The sequence below is a fragment of the Mytilus edulis genome, chromosome 5 (genome assembly GCF_963676685.1).
Source record: "Mytilus edulis chromosome 5, xbMytEdul2.2, whole genome shotgun sequence".
Taxonomy (NCBI): domain Eukaryota; kingdom Metazoa; phylum Mollusca; class Bivalvia; order Mytilida; family Mytilidae; genus Mytilus; species Mytilus edulis.
The window spans coordinates 24676976-24694090 of NC_092348.1; the positions used below are offsets into that span (position 1 = coordinate 24676976).

Consider the following 17115-nt stretch of genomic DNA (forward strand, 5'->3'; position numbering starts at 1 on the left):
TGACAGGCATGAAGACTGTGTAAGGTATGCACTAACCAAATATGATTATCCTTTTACTCTTTCCTAAAAAGAGAGAAATTAACTTTACAAAAATCTTTTTTTTCAAAAAGTCACTGAACTGTGAATGTGATATCAAGGACAAATGCCATATGACAGACATGAACTTCATAACTTGAGGCATTTATATACAAAGTATAAAGCATTTAGGTCTTCTACCTTCCAAAATATTAAGCTTTAAACTTTTAAAGTAGTTAGTTACAATGTAACACTAAGGCTTGATCACTATCCCATGTTGCAACAGTCATAGGCTCGTCAAATACCCATACTGTTTAGTTGGCTGTAACAAAAATATGACCCTGACATCAACCACAGGCTCCTGATTTGGGCCAGCCACATACGAAATTTAAACATGTTTGAAGGTTCCAAACCTCCCCTATCGTGGGACAGTACTAATAACATCCAGTGGCGGATCCAGAACTTTTCCTAAAGGGGGGGGGCCTGCTGACTGACCTAAGGGGGGGGCCTGCTCCAGTCATGCTTCAATGATTCCCTATATAATCAACCAAATTTTTCCCACGAAAGGGGGGGACCTAGGCCCCCCCCCTGGATCCGCCTATGACATCAATACAAAGCATAAAATACATCTAACAAAAGCCCAATCAGAAATCATGAGTGAACTAAGGTTGGAAGGAAGCAGCTCCTGTTATGGGAATTTTGGGAATTTTATGTGTTGTGTACATGCAACTGAAGTTGTTGAATGTAGCAGTTCAAATGGCAGACAAAGAAAAAACTGATATTGAACTTTTCTTTATTAAAATTATCAAAAAATCAACAAGATCACATACATGTATATATATAAAAATTTAAATGATTCATTATAAACACAATGAATTATGAACAGCTGTTCAACAGCTATATATTATTACAATTCAATAGTAGGATTACAATACCACGTCTCATTTGTCAACTCATAATACTGGTTATGTACAAGACAAGCAATCATAATCAACCTTTGTATCTATAAACTAAAGAATCTGCTAAGAAAGTAAAATTTATGATAGTTTTACATAAAGAACAAGAACAACCTTTAAAAAACTGATTACAGGCAATGTATAAACAAAGTGCTTTTTATCAAATAAGGGTAAAAATTGCATTCATTTTGCAATGCGACCTAAAATGCATTAGGCATTCAAAGGCAGTTCTCTTGTCAAAAATGAAAAAAATGGTTCAAATGCACTGTGGACAAAGAAAGATAACTCAAATTAAAAAAAATCCTTTACAATGACATCATGAGTTTATATTGGTTGTACAAATACATCTCATTTTGTAACTAGAAAAACCAAATATTTCATTTATTGTCTAGAACTTTTTGCTCAATGCTCTGTTTCTTTTCCGTTTTTTTCCAATTCAAAGGATAAATGATATTGTATGGAAAATGTATAAATATGAAGCCAAAGACACAGGGTTTACATTGCATGAATGTAATCTTTACTTCTAAAAGCAGATAAAAAATGAAACTGTTAACAGATGTCCTCAAATACTTTAGCACCATAAAGGCAGTCATTCTGATAGTTGCTGAATGGATATCTTATTTGCTTCAAAACATAATCTACAACCGTGATGGCATGCCACCTGATATTACGATATTTTCTCCAGTTATATAAGATGCATCTTCTGATGACAAAAAGGAAACTATTCCACTACATTCTACTGGTATTCCTGGCCTGAAACAGACAAAAAATGTAAAGTTAAGCGACAATGTTATTTTAAAATTAACTTTTTATTTCCTTTTAAAGGGAGATAATAATTCTCAACCGCTTTTGATATAATTATGAATTGGAAACTAAATTTAATTGATTCATGAAAAAGGCAAACAATGAAATTTTGATAAAAAGCTTTAATTTTCAGAGGAAACTTCACCTTTTTCACATAAGTATCCTCCTTATTGTGAAACAATCTATTTTGTCTGAAAACTTAATTGCAATTTAAACAAAACTTTTATCTGAATAAAATAATACAACAGTTAATTTACTTAAGTATAATAATCAAATTGTGTCTCATCTGTTTTGTTTTAGTTTCTGATCAATAAAATATTTTTGAACTTTTAAATAACAATTTAATATCACATACTGATATAATGAATACCAATATGCAATCATATGAAAGGGTAATTTATCTTAAATTAAAACATCAGTTTTATTTTAAATAACACCATAGATCAAAATCGACATTTTTCATGATGATGCTTTGGCTTAAAAACTAAATAAAATCAATCTTAAGAAAGTTTTCGTTTATATGCTAATTTTAGAATTGTAAAAAGATTGGTTTTCTAGAACATTTTTGCTTCACCAAATCAAAATGGCTGCTTTAGATTTGCCTTATAAGTCTGTGTCAGAATTTTCCTATTAGAATCAAATTATTTTTCAACATTTCACACTATAAGCTATGTCTTCATATAAAGATATTGAAAATTTTAGAAACCTATACCTACCCACGTTCAATAGAGTATATAGCATGACCTGAAAGCAGGTTTTCTTCCTCAGTAAAAAACTGATAACTTACCTGTGTAAAGGAATTGCTGGTAAAGCCATCTTTAACATTTCTGGGTTACCTGTCAACTGTAATGAAAGAGAAAATTATAAATATAAATGATTATTTACAATACAAGGGTGTTTCCAGACATTTTTAAAGCCATTTATCCTGGGTTGGAACTCCCCTTTTAAAATGGCTGGATCAGCCCCTGATCTAGTATTGAGTGTCCATTAATTTACTCACAACTTTCCTTGCCTCTGACAGGGCAATTATTTGTACTTCAGTTTTCTGTTTTGTATTACATTGATATTTTATTTATCAATATCTGTTTGTATTTTTTGTTACCTTTTTTCTAAGGTATGGCAGTCACAGTCAGTTTATTTTCTACTTTATATGGGTTAAATTTGAATGACCCTTTGGTATATTATGCCTCTCTTTTGTAACTGCCTTCTAAAAACAGTCCTGAAAAAGTGTGTTTACATTTCAAACTTTTATGTTTGGCCATCATAAATAAGGATTAAAGAATTCAAATGTTACCTTGGTTAATTTGGTAATGTAGTGACAGTTTCCATTACGTTGCAGCATAATGCCCTATCTTTGTTTATGACTTTTCAATAGATTTTAACACATGTTACTAGTTTATCAGGAACAACCAACCCTTCCAAAACACCTGACATTCACCCTCCTCTTTGGTGGTGATTGTGTTGCAATCTTTTGTTTACTTTGTAATGTTTTATGGCACTTGTTTCTATCCATGAGAAGGTCATATAGATAGTCAACCTTTCCATGGATAGAAACAAGTGCCTGTGGACTATAGTTAATTTATTGTCTTTTTTCATTTTGGCCATGACATTGTTTTACTTTCATCATTTGATAGTTCAATGTTGATTGATCCCTTTGTATTTCCATTCCAGTTTAATTGATGTTGAAATATACTCACAGCAGCACTAAATTTAGTATCGATTAGACCTGGTGCTATGCCATTCACTCGGATATTCTTTGGTGCCAAGCTTCCTACTAATCCTTTCACCAGACCCAGTAATGCTGTTTTGGTTACTGCATAAGCTGGAATAGCCTGTTGTAAAATTGAAGTATTTTTAAACAAGAGGCTGTCACGACAGAGAATTTTTCAATATTGATGCAAATTTAGGTATTTCAATTGAAGACACTGTCAGATGTTTTTTACATCTTTTTTTTTAAAAAACATTTGAAATTAAATGATTTTAACAAGAATATTATTTAGGGAACTCTTTTAATATGTAACATATTTTTATATGCCATTTATGATAAGAATCATAGGTTAAATAGTTTCCAAAAGAGACATTAAAAATGCACTTTCTCAACAATAACAAAAATAAATGGCTATATTATTCAAATTTGTGTACATCCTTCAATAAGGAAAAAACACATTTCCTGTATTAAAATATATATAGTATGTTAACTTAGTCAATAAGTTTATTCAGCCAACTAGAAAGATTCAAAGGGAAAAACTTAAATTTGTTAAGCTATGTTAACAATATTATCATAAAAAAACTCAGGGGAAAAATATGTAAGCATAATTCAAGTGATCATCCAGAGACCCTTTACTTGTCGCGTAATTTTTGTGCATGGCCTTAGATTTATACTCAAATTATATTTCCTCAAAGAAATAACCTAAAATCTTACAACAATATTGAAAATATATATTTATGATCAGTTTGGGAGAAGCAAATGACGATATGGACAGTGTAATGCTTCTTATTATTTTTTTAAGGAAGAGTAAAAACAAAGCCTGGTTAAATGTACCTGGTGAGGAAGACTGAACATACATATATCTACAGAAGGATTCCAGGGGTGGATCTAGTCATTTTAAAAAGGGGTTGTTCCAACTATATGTTCCCATTCAAATGCCTTAATTGTCAAAAAATAAGGGGGGGGGGGGGTGATTCTGGATTCCCAAAAGCATCAGATGTAACTTTCATGAAACTAACTATGACAAAAATAGCTTACTCTTCATATATATCAAAGTTTTTATGATTTAAATTATCAAAGTATGGAAGTTTGTGTTATTAAAATGAGATTGACGGCAGTTGGCAGATTTTTAGCCATTAATTGGGTGTGTATAAAACAAGGTAGTTATATTTCCATTTATAGCGATTATATTTACCTTTCTTGCACTCTGAAATTTGTGAACAAAATTATAAATATTCTTTACTAACTTATCCTTAAAGAGACAGACAATAAAATTTAAAAAAGTTTACTTTTATTAAGAATTTATAACTGCATTAGACCTGAATTTCAAACAGGTGTATTATAAATTGATAACTGCTTTAAAAGCTTAAACTTATATTTTGATTTGGACAAAGTAATAAAATGAATTGTTATGGTTGTAGCAATTTTTTTTATAATTTTTAAAATCAAAACTAAATATCAAATCATATATTTGCTTAAAATTGCCATACTTAGTCTATGAATTCAGTTATATATATAGATTTAAACTACAAATGTTGTTTGGAAATTTCCCTGAAGATAATAAAGTGAGGTTAATTATGACACTTGAAAGGAAAAACACTATTTGTATCACATTAAGAAATTGTTGATTTAAATCTTTCATGAGAAATTCATAAAAATCTGACAAATAATATATGTATGAATGAATCTTGCATATAGGTTGAATTTCCAAGGGAAATAACTCCAGTAATTTAATAAATAAACTCAACTGTTGCTGATTTTTTTTATTTCATCCAAGATTAACTTTGACTTAAATCTATGGATAAATGTTGGTGTAACAAAACTTTAAAAAAATTGTTGATATCTAATAAAATTTGGACCACAACATATAATGTTATAAAATGAAAGTACATTTTATTGTAATCAGTGTAAATACAGTGTTTCAGATTGGAAATTTGCTAGTCTCTGGATTGTATTCTTTCCTTGTATATTTCTACCCATAAAACTAATCTTAGTATTTGCCTACTAAAAGCATCATTGGAATGGGCGACCTTTATTTGCCTGGATTTTAAAATGACACGCATTACATTTGCGCGAAGTTACCTATAGTTTATCTGAGTTTTTTTCTACCTTTAATTTGTTTTCCGATTATTGTTTGGAATATAAATTGGCAATTATACTACATCTTATTGATTAACATATATAAGACAAGTCTTTATTTATTTATATAAACATTAACTAGAGGCTCTAAAGAGCCTGTGTCGCTCACCTTGGTCTATGTGCATATTAAACAAAGGACACAGATGGATTCATGACAAAATTGTGTTTTGCTGATAGTGATGTGTTTGTAGATCTTACTTTACTGAACATTCTTGGTACTTAGAATTTTTTCTATCTATAATAAACTTGGACCTTTAGATACAGTGAAAAATATTTTGTAAAAATTTACAAAAATTTACCAAATTAGTGAAAATTGTTAAAAATTGAATAAAATGGGCAACAACTCCTTAAGGGGTCAACTGACCATTTCGGTCATGTTGACTTATTTGTAAATATTACTTTGCTGAACATTATTGCTGTTTACAGTTTATCTCTATCTATAATAGTATTCAAGATAATAACCAAAAACAGCAAAATTTCCTTAAAATTACTAATTCATGGGCAGCAACCCAACAACAGGTTATCCGATTTATCTGAAAATTTCAGGGCAGATAGATCTTGACCTGTTACACAATTGTCAGATTTGCTCTAAATGCTTTGGTTTTTGAGTTATAAGCCCAAAACTGTATTTTACCCCTATGTTCTATTTTTAGCCTTTGCGGCCATCTTGGATGGTTGGCCGGGTCACCGGACACATTTTTTAAACAAGATACCCAAATGATGATTTTGGCCAAGTTTGGTGTAATTTGGCCAAGTAGTTTCAGAGGAGAAGATGTAAAAGATTACTAAGATTTACGAAAAATGGTTAAAAATTGACTATTAAGGGCAATAACTCCTAAAGGGGTCAACTGACCATTTCGGTCATGTTGACTTATTTGGTAAATCTTTTTTTGCTGAACATTATTGCTGTTTACAGTTTATCTCTATCTATTATAATATTCAAGATAATAACCAAAAACAGCAAAATTTCATTAAAATTACTTATTCTGGGGCAGCAACCCAAAACCGGGTTGTCCAATTCATCTGAAAATTTCAGGGCAGGTAGATCTTGACCTGATAAACAAATTTACCTCATGTCAGATTTACTCTAAATGCTTTGGTTTTTGAGTTATAAGCCAAAAACTGCATTTTACCCAAGGTTCTATTTTTAGCCATGGCGGCCATCTTGATTGGATGGCTGGGTCACTGGACACATTTTTCAAACTACATACCCCAAAGATGGTTGTGGCCAAGTTTGGATTGATTTGGCCAAGTAGTTTCAGAGGAGAAGATTTTTGTAAAACATTACTAAGATTTACGAAAAATGGTTAAAAATTGACTATAAAGGGCAATAACTCCTAAAGGGGTCAACTGACCATTTCGGTCATGTTGACTTATTTGTAAATATTACTTTGCTGAACATTATTGCTGTTTACAGTTTATCTCTATCTATAATAATATTCAAGATAATAACCAAAAACAGCAAAATTTCCTTAAAATTACTAATTCATGGGCAGCAACCCAACAACAGGTTATCCGATTTATCTGAAAATTTCAGGGCAGATAGATCTTGACCTGTTACACAAGTTTACCCCATGTCAGATTTGCTCTAAATGCTTTGGTTTTTGAGTTATAAGCCAAAAACTGCATTTTACCCCAATGTTCTATTTTTAGCCATGGCGGCCATCTTGGATGGTTGGCCGGGTCACCGGACACATTTTTTTTAACTAGATACCCCAATGATGATTTTGGCCAAGTTTGGTGTATTTTGGCCCAGTAGTTTCAGAGGAGAAGATTTTTGTAAAAGTTAACGATGCCGGACGACAGACGACGGACGACAGACGACGGACGCCAAGTGATGGGAAAAGCTCACTTGGCCCTTTGGGCCAGGTGAGCTAAAAAGCACTACATTTATGTAAAAGAAACGTTTTGAATAAAAAACAGCGTCTATCATGGAAAAGAATATTCAACGTATATAGTCATGAATAAAACGGAATAAACATGCGGATAATATATATACAGGAATGATCTATAGTTCAGTCCTTATCTGGTACTTGTATCCTAGCAATTTGAGATTGAGATCGACGGGAAATTTTACCATTTTGAAATTTTAGAAATTGTTGAACGGTTAAACTGCATATTCTTTTTGGTCTGTACGTTTCACAAGGGCTTGGTTATCGCTGTTGCGAATTTTGATATTAGTAGTCACCTGAACTTATATAATAATCTCAACGAAAGTGTAGATGGCTGGATGAGTTGAATAAAACTGTTCATTGTAATGACTATGAAAAGACTCTGGCCCATTGTAATGTTGGTACGTTTTGTTTCTTCATTGGGCACAGCCGTCCACATTGTTGATAGAAATTTTGAGTTGCTGGTAACGTAGTTTTCTACTAAAAAGTCGGCAAATTTGTTAATAAATTAATTCTTTATTATTTTGTTCAGTTGATTTGTTGACATTTTAGTTTATTTAAACACCATTAAGTTTTTTTGTTTTTTTATTAAAAGTTATGGATTTATTTTTCATATATTTTTGAATAAATCTGCTCAAATGTAGTAACTTTTCAACAGGTAAAATTCGGGGAAACGTAATGTGTTTTTCCGCGCAAATGTGGATTTTTTCCACGCCAATGAAGGACCAATCCATGCAAACGTATTGCGCCGATTGGAACCTACACCATAATGATTATATTCAAGTCACAATAAAACATTTCAGCAAAGAATAGTACTGTGGATTCATCAATAATCATTGGATACCAATTTTCATGGGAACAGGGGAACCACGAATTTAAATGTTCAACATAAAACAGATTTTAGAAGGGAATGTATGCAGAATTTGCTAAAACAACAAAATTTAAATATCCACGAATATGCAAGTTTTCATAGATACACGAAAATTGCTACCCAGGAAAATAAATGAATCCACAGTAATTCTGATTAAAATAGCTATGATCTTACATCACTTGAAACATATCCAGCAATAGATGATACTATCACAATAGAACCACCACTGGAAAAAAAATCAATATATTTAATATATATATATATATTTATTACAAAAAAAGTATAAATGCAGTTATAGTATACACAAGAAACATACAATACAGGACAAAAATGCTAGACAAGTCAAGTTTATATTAATAATATATATATAAGTGTATAGATAATTGACCCATGTGGACCTTATTTACACAATTCCATGAATTGCTTTATAGAGCCGACAACAATAGACTGAATATCTTTATTGGGATCTAAAATAGTTTTAAGTTTAGAATTTGAGTCAAGCTGGTTAAAATTAGAATAATGGGTTTTATCTGTTGTTTCAAGAATTAGATAACAAGTGTTTCAAGTTGATAAAAAGAAATGCAAGAAAGTCGAATGCATTGGCTTTCTATATTCCAATAAGGTAAACAAATAGAGATTTAAGTGAAAGTTGACAAAATCATCTGCATTTCCACAAAATTTGGGTTTAGGAACATAGAGTGCAGGCTTCTGACAAACTAGATATTCAAGTCAGATATGTGAGTAATTATAAATAAATGATGAGATGATGCCCCTGGTGCATGTACCGTTATAAAGGGCATGCATTACTCAAGAATTGTAAAAGTGATATCCCAGAAATTTTACCTTAATCAGAGTTTTGTGGTATTTACATGATTTAGAATTAATTCGAAGCATTGTGTAAGTTTCAGAACAATTGGTTGAGGTAAACTTTATGTTAGAGAACAAAAACAAGTGGTTTTGAAACTGTCCATAAATCTTTGCTTTTGTGTCCAAATTCAGGACACAAAAGCAAATATTTACGGACAGAATCAACAAGGTCATACAGCTGGTCACACTGACCATTCGATCAGGTGAGATATTGACCACTACAATTGAGTATTCTAAGATTTAATGACATACCCTCTTTTCTCTATGTGTGGTACAATTTCTTTACACAGCATAAATGTGGCTTTCACATTTGTATCAAAGAGCTGAAATAATAAAAATATTCAAATATAAAAAAGATGTGGTGTAATTGCCAATGAGACAGTTGACTAATTAGAAATTATTGCAAGCAATTATTATTGCGATTTTGACTTTTAGATGAAAATGCAATTTTAATTTTTGCGATATTCAGAAAAAAATCCTGTTTAATTCATATACAAAAATTCCATAATGCGAGTTTTAGTTATTACGATTACAAATGTATAACCCTGTCGCATTTTTTGCAATAATAAAAACATCGCAATAATTTCTGAATTTACAGTATTAAATCCGGTAACACAAAATCATATATAATTGATTTATCATGGTTCCTAAAGTAAAACAAATGTATGAAATAATACCTAGTGGAGATAGCTCTCTTGCAAAGATTTAATTTCCCATTTTTATTCAAGTCAGGTTTTCAAATTTCCAAATGTATTTAAGGTGGTACACTACAGGGAGATAACTCTGTAAAATCAGCTAAACGTTTTAATTACGTTGTGTTGTTAAGGGAATATTAAGCTTCTCAATGATCAAAATAAGAGTTTGTCAAACTGCTATATAACCAGTGTAATTTTTCTGATAAAACGGTTGGTTCAAATTGGTTCAAATTTTTTGAAATTTTTATATTTTTGTAAAAGGGTCAAAGTAAATACTTTGTCAAAATTTTAAGAAAATTAAACGAGCCAAATTAATTTTAGTTAAAGTGTTAGGTACCACCTTAACCTCTCAGGTTTTCATTTGCCTTATATCTTATATCTACTACACACTTTTGAACTATTTGCTTTAAAAGTTATGTACATGTACTATTATATTTGTCAGAAAATTTTGTTTTTTTAAGTTACGGTAGAGATCATTTTCTGTATAGTTTCTTTTGGGTGTTGCAAAAGATCATGTGTCTCTATACTGTATATGACTTTGCTACATGAAATCTGATGTACAGCAACATAGCTAAACATCGACATCATATAAATTAAAACTTACAAACTTGAGATTATAACATTACTTTTACGATTCAAATTTGGATAAAACCACATCAAAACAGCAATTTTGAAATAGATGTTGTTTTATTTTTGATAATATGATAGTAATAGAACATTTTTTTATCCAAGCAATTAAAATGGCTGTTCCCTCCTTAGTTACAAAATGTTAACTATGGATCTGATGGTAACTTTTTGCCAATGAAAAACATTATTACATAAAAATTACATTAGAATTTGTTATTCATTTTGTTTTCTTAATAATTTTTTATTTTTTTTATTAAACATTTATTTAAGTATACTTTTCCTGTATTCATGGTATTTGTATGTTCTTTCAAGTAAATTCTGTTTATTTACAGATTGTTATTAAAATGTTTGTCTAGGAACATCTGAAGCAGTTTAACCACACCATATTGTCATGTGCCTGTTATAAACTTTGTCAGAAGTTGTCCTAACTCATATCTTAATGCTTTTTAATATTTAAAGAATTGAAAGATAAAGGCAGATTGTTGCGATCACCATTCTATAATTGAAGGATGCATGCTATCCTCAAGACATCATCAGTTGTTTTTGTCATTGGGTTGATGTCTCAATGTTGTAAACCCTTCAGATCTTCTATTATTCCTATCTGAAAGTATTTTATGTTCATTACATTTTTCTTAATTTTTTTTTCATTGGAAAACAAAAATTCTTACCTTATCCCAGGCATCTTCTGAACACTGCAAAATATAGAGTTTTATAATAAATGAGTTTTAATAGATATATGAAATACAGCATCATTAATCGGCATGGTGACAAATGTTTCCACAAAAAACTGACTGTACAGGTCTAATGAATAAATAATGATTGTTATTTTTTTAACTTTTTGTGAGAAGTGATCAAATTAAAAATGTAATGCATATCTTTTTTTCAATCTACTTATAGGTATATATATTTACCTGCTTTTCATTACTTGTCATATACTGAAATCCTTTCATTAAAAACACAGTTCACTCTGACATGTACGTCATTGCAATACAAACATTAATTTAATATTGTTATAGCGAGTTTAGTGTGACATTCAATTTAACTGAACTTGTATATATATTTTTTGTGAGGGACCGGCTGAAGCCTGCTTCTTGGTGATGAATTTTCTCAATTTAGTAAAGACCCATTGATGGCCTTCTGCTGTTTTCTGCTGTTCATTTGGGTTGTTGTCTGTTTGACACATTTTCAATTTTATTATCTGGCTGAAATTCACATTCATCAATGATCCTGCTTAGAAATGTGACAGCTCAGTTGATATTTTCTGTTGTTGGCTTTTGCAAGTAGAAGGACTAATAAAATTTATTGTTCCCTGTCATCCATGTTTACAATTTTGAGTAAAAAGTAGAGTTTTGAAATTTTGCTTTATATTAATACATGCTCTATTTCCAAAATGCTTGCCTGTTACATAAAAGAATTGGCTATACATTATTACTTACATTAATTAAAGGACCCATTGTTGGATTGGCTGCTGCGTTAGAAACTAAAATATCAATTCCGCCATATTCATCTATCGTCTGAAAACATACAAAAATATCAAAAATATTCAGATATCAATGTAGTACAAAGCTTATGTAGTTACTCAATAGTAACCTTTAAAGACATTGAGGCAAATTTCTATCACCTTATTTGGTTAAATAGCATTTTTATACCATGAATGTTTGAGTTACTCCATCCAAGCTTAAAAAGTGGATTACAACAAATGTATGTTACCATGGCTACTAAACACTTAAAGCCAGCTAACCTTTTGTATAAGTTTTGTTCGATCATCTTTCTTGCCAACATGACAAACAATTCCACAGACATCCAGATTTTCTTTTTTCAATACATCAACAGCCTTGTCAACATTCTTTTGTTTTCTGCTACTGACAACAACCTTTGCACCATCTTCTCCAAGACGTCTGGCTATGGCAAAACCAATTCTGAAATTAATTATCATTCATAATTACATGTTAACATTTTAACAGAAAAAAATTAAAATTAAAGACATCAAAATTATTTGGACTCACTGGTCATTACAAAGACTGTAAGAGAAAAATCACAAGATAAAGAGTAGGCTGATCACAGCTGATAGTGATATGTGTAGATTATCGAGTTATCTATACATTAATATCATAAAATGTCAGCTGCTAGCCACAATGTGAACTTTTTTTTGGTGAGTGATTGCAGGTAACAAGCTAAAAAGCTTCACATTGCGTGGTCTGGAGCAGCTGATATTTCATGATATTACATGTATACAAAGAAACATGATTACCTGTTTATCGTTTATCATTCTATTGCTGGTCTTTTCTCTCTCTCCCTGAGGCAGTTTTATGCTCAACAAAAGCTAGCTTAATAATATCTCTTCAGGGGCGGATGCAGGAATTTTCGAAAGGGGGGGTGCTAACCCAGGGCAAAGGGGGGGGTGCAGGGGGGGTGCAAAACATATGTCCCGATACAAATGCATTGATCGGCAAAAATAAAGGGGGGGTGCGCACCCCCGGAACCCCCCTCCCCCCTGGATCCGCCACTGCTCTTATCATCCTTCCCTACACCTATATCACCCTGCTCAGTAGCTCCACAATTCTGAAATACGGGCTTTGAGACGAGAGCAGGCATATCAGTGACGTCACAATGTGAGAGGTATAGATTATCAAATTTTCTACACTGTCATTGATATCATAAAATGTCAGCTGTGAGCCACAATGTGAACTTTTTTGGTGAGTGAGCGCAGAGAACGAGCTAAAAAAGCTTCACTGTGTTGAGAGACACAATTGAAGCTTTTATAGCTCGATCTCTGCTCTCACTCACCAAAAAAGTTCACATTAATATGGCTCGCAGCTGATATTTTACAATATTAATTTAATGTGTAGAAAATTTGATAATCTATGGAGGGGGATAGTACCTTTATTGGAACTCCGGGATCAGGTGTTTTTAAGCTCCGGGTTTCGGGATCCAGGAATTCTTTTAGTCGGGATTTAAATTTATTTAAATTCGGAACCTCAAGATTTCGTTTTAAGCACAGGATTTCAGGTTCAGGTGCCCTCCTACCAGCCCCTCCCCCCAATATATACCTCACGCGCTGTGATGCGCTGATAACTACTCCTCATACATTGTGACATCCCTGATAATGCATGTTATCGGTCGTCCCACTGTCTATATCACTCTGTTCAGCTCTTAATATTATTCCGTATCATTCTTTGTGACGTCCAATACATTGACCCGGCCTTAATAACTTTGACCCTGACATATCAGCGACGTCATAATGTTTGAACCGACGTTAATAACTTTGACCCGAACTTATCAAGTCATCTTTTGTGTGCTGGTGAAACAAAGAAAACACTTCTGAAACACGCAAATATAGCCCGATAAATCGATTATCAGATTATCTGCATATTTATAGTGTAAAATATCAGCTGCTTGACATTATATGAATGCTTTTTGATCTCGTTCGCTACGCTCACTCGACAAAAAGCTTCATATTATGTCTCACAGCTGATATTTTACGATATCAACATGCAGATAACCTGATAATCGGTACCTCTCGTCTTGAAAGACGTGATATTATAATTATGGAGGGGTTAAATAGGGTGATAGCCTAGTCCAAATAATTATGACGTCTTGAAAGGCTATTATAATTTTTTCTTTGACCCTTACGTTGAAGTAAGACGTCAAAGAAAAAAATTATAATAGCCTTTCAAGACGTCATAATTATTTGGACTAATGATATAAGCGTAACAGGGAAGGATATGTGTGGTGAACATGGTGAAGGACGATATATTTGTGAGATCGTCCCAGATCATAGATGTCTTGAATTGACAGGTATGCTTACATATAGGACAGTCTAATATGCACAATTGAGAATTATCTGATAAAAAAGATAAATTTATGTGGGGTCGCCCCGATATTCCGACACCCCGTTAGTCCGACACCCCATTGGTCCGACACTCCGTTAGTCCGACACCCCACTAGTCCGAACTCTTGACTTAGATTATGAGAGTATATAACTATGTAAATGGTTGAAATACTGAACGAATGAAAAATAATTGTAAATGCATTGTACATTAAAAGATATATAAAATAAAAACACTCAAAAACTTGTTTACAAGTGCTTACTTTTAGTAACAGTCTGTGGGGGAAATTCATAAAACGGATAGTTTTTAGGGACGACATCAACAGTTCAATGTAGGATAAAAAAAACTTACTTCATATAGTTTTTTACTGACCCCCCTTTCCCCCTCTTAACTTAATTTGGAAAAAATTAATTGACCAATAAGGATATATATAAAATCGATGTCAATTAAACAAAACTGGCAGCAATTTTGACCCCCACCCCAACCTATTTGAATTAAGTTTTTTTTTTTTTTTTTTTTTTTATTTTTCATTGATTTTTTTATGTCGTCCCATAGTCACTTGATCAATATTAAATAGTATACGCATCATCTGAATACTAGTAATATTTAAAGTATGTCGACTTAAAGCCAACTCGATATTACACTAATGCTTATGTACTCGGGAATGAGAATGTCGTCGCAAAAACTTTTCTGTCATTTAAAGTTTTATTTACATCAGGCCGATCTGAGGCCGAATTATTAATACTTAGTTCACTGTCAGGTACCGATTTTCGGACGATTTTAAAACAGACGTAGATGTATGCGCAGTAATACTTGTTTAATAAACAACTGCGCCATGAGCGCATGATACGCCCGTCGTCTTGTGTGTGATTTTTTATGCAAGTATCATAACTAGTTTCTGATATATGGCGCCACATCAACATTTAACAAAAAAATCAATAACTCTAAAAGAAAATAATCACCAAAAATTATACAGATTTTTACATTAATATAACTAAGAAGTGTGTACAGTTTTAAGCAATTAATATAATCATAAATCGTTTTTGAGATACGACGCGACATGTGAGAACCCCTCCTCTTTTTTTTTACAAAATACTCAATAACTCAAAATAAAAATTTTGAATCATCACCAAAAATATACATAAGAAGTGTAAGGTGTTAAGCAATAATCATAAATCGTTTTTGAGATACGGCGGTACATGTGAGAATCCTCCCCCCCCCCCTCTTTTTTTTTTTTTTACAAAAACTCAATAACTCAAAAATAAAATTTTGAATTATAACCAAAAAGTATACAGATCTTTAGATTAATATAACTAAGAAATGTTTTAGCGATAATCATAAATGGCTTTTGAGATACGGCGTGACATGTGAAAAAACACCCCCCTTTTCAGTTACAAAGTCCCGTAACTCAAAATGTTTTATTTTATTTTCACCAAAAAAGTATAGAGATCGTTTGAACATCATAAAAAACAACTATATTAGGTTTCATGCAATTTGTATAAGTCGTTCTCAGGTTACGGTGTGACATGATTACGACGGACAGACAGATGGATAGACGTCACGGACAGACAGACTGACAGATGGTAATTTGTATACCATAATAAATGTAAGTCCCGTCAAAGTTTTGACCGGCGTATAAAAACAAACACGTCAGAATTGCCATAACATTCAAGTTACTCCAAAAATTAAACCTGCATTTATTTTGTTGATATTTTAATACCTGGCCTAGCTATAGATGCTTTTTTGTGATAATATACATGTACGTGGTTCTTTTTCCTGGTTCCGTGAAACTACTATTGCACATTCGAATACCGGTAACAAGTAAGATTATACCGATCTTCTTATGGGACTTTCTTTGTAGTGTTGTTTATATCCTTCCAGATCAACTAGTTACATTGCAGGTTGTGAGTGCGAGTTTTTGTTTTGAACAATTTTTATTTTTCTTAATTGCCAAATTGAGCAAAAGAGACAACAACCCGACCAAAGAACAGACAGCAGCCGAAGGCCACTTATGGGTTTTCAATGCAGCGATAAACTCCCGCAGCCGGATGCGTGCCTCAGCTGGCTCCTTAACAAAAATATTTAGTAATTGTTTTACTTGAACATTTGTAATGTCATTTTTTCTTGTATACTTACAGGTCGATTTTTTATTTTGCCTTTGATAGAGATACTCTAGGGGTATCCCTCGATCTAAGTCGCACAATTCCTGAATTTGTGTTTATTTCAAATACAATATATAGATCTATATAATAGGACAAACAATATACAATCAATGGGGCGTCGGACTAATGGGGTGTCGGACAAATGGGGAGTCGGACCAGTGGGGTGTCGGACCAATGGGGTGTCGGACTAGTGGGGTGTCGGACCAATGGGGTGTCGGACTAACGGGGTGTCGGAACATCGGGGCTGCCCCAATTTATGTTACCCTTCTGTGGATGCTGTGACTATGGCCACTTTCCCCTTTAGTTTCTGTGCTCTGGCTGCTGTGGTTGACATCCTTACTGCAATTTGTCTAGATAACCTGCTAAACATTCTGCAAAGGTTAATTATCAGGACTTTGTTATCAGTTTAAAGTACAAAATTTGCATTCAAGCAAAAAGAAAGGGAAACCCCGTCGTCCTTCGGAGTACTTTGAGATTATAGAGTGCAATACAGCTCACAACGATTTTTCGATATTCTCTGGTTTTATCATACTCTTTCTACGTTTTTAA

At 32.5% G+C, this 17115-nt stretch overlaps 1 protein-coding gene across 1 annotated transcript; it reads right to left on the bottom strand.

The window, feature by feature from the left end:
- Positions 1-791: 791 nt before the first annotated feature.
- On the bottom strand, positions 792-17092 carry LOC139523252 (dehydrogenase/reductase SDR family member 4-like). The gene is made up of 9 exons (XM_071317102.1): positions 16830-17092; positions 12316-12493; positions 12011-12088; positions 11243-11266; positions 9505-9575; positions 8560-8611; positions 3473-3607; positions 2563-2618; positions 792-1724 (listed from the first exon to the last, which is right to left on the bottom strand). The coding sequence occupies exons 1-9, from the start codon at positions 16934-16936 to the stop codon at positions 1610-1612; spliced, it is 816 nt and encodes a 271-aa protein (XP_071173203.1). The 5' UTR covers positions 16937-17092; the 3' UTR covers positions 792-1609.
- Positions 17093-17115: the final 23 nt, after the last annotated feature.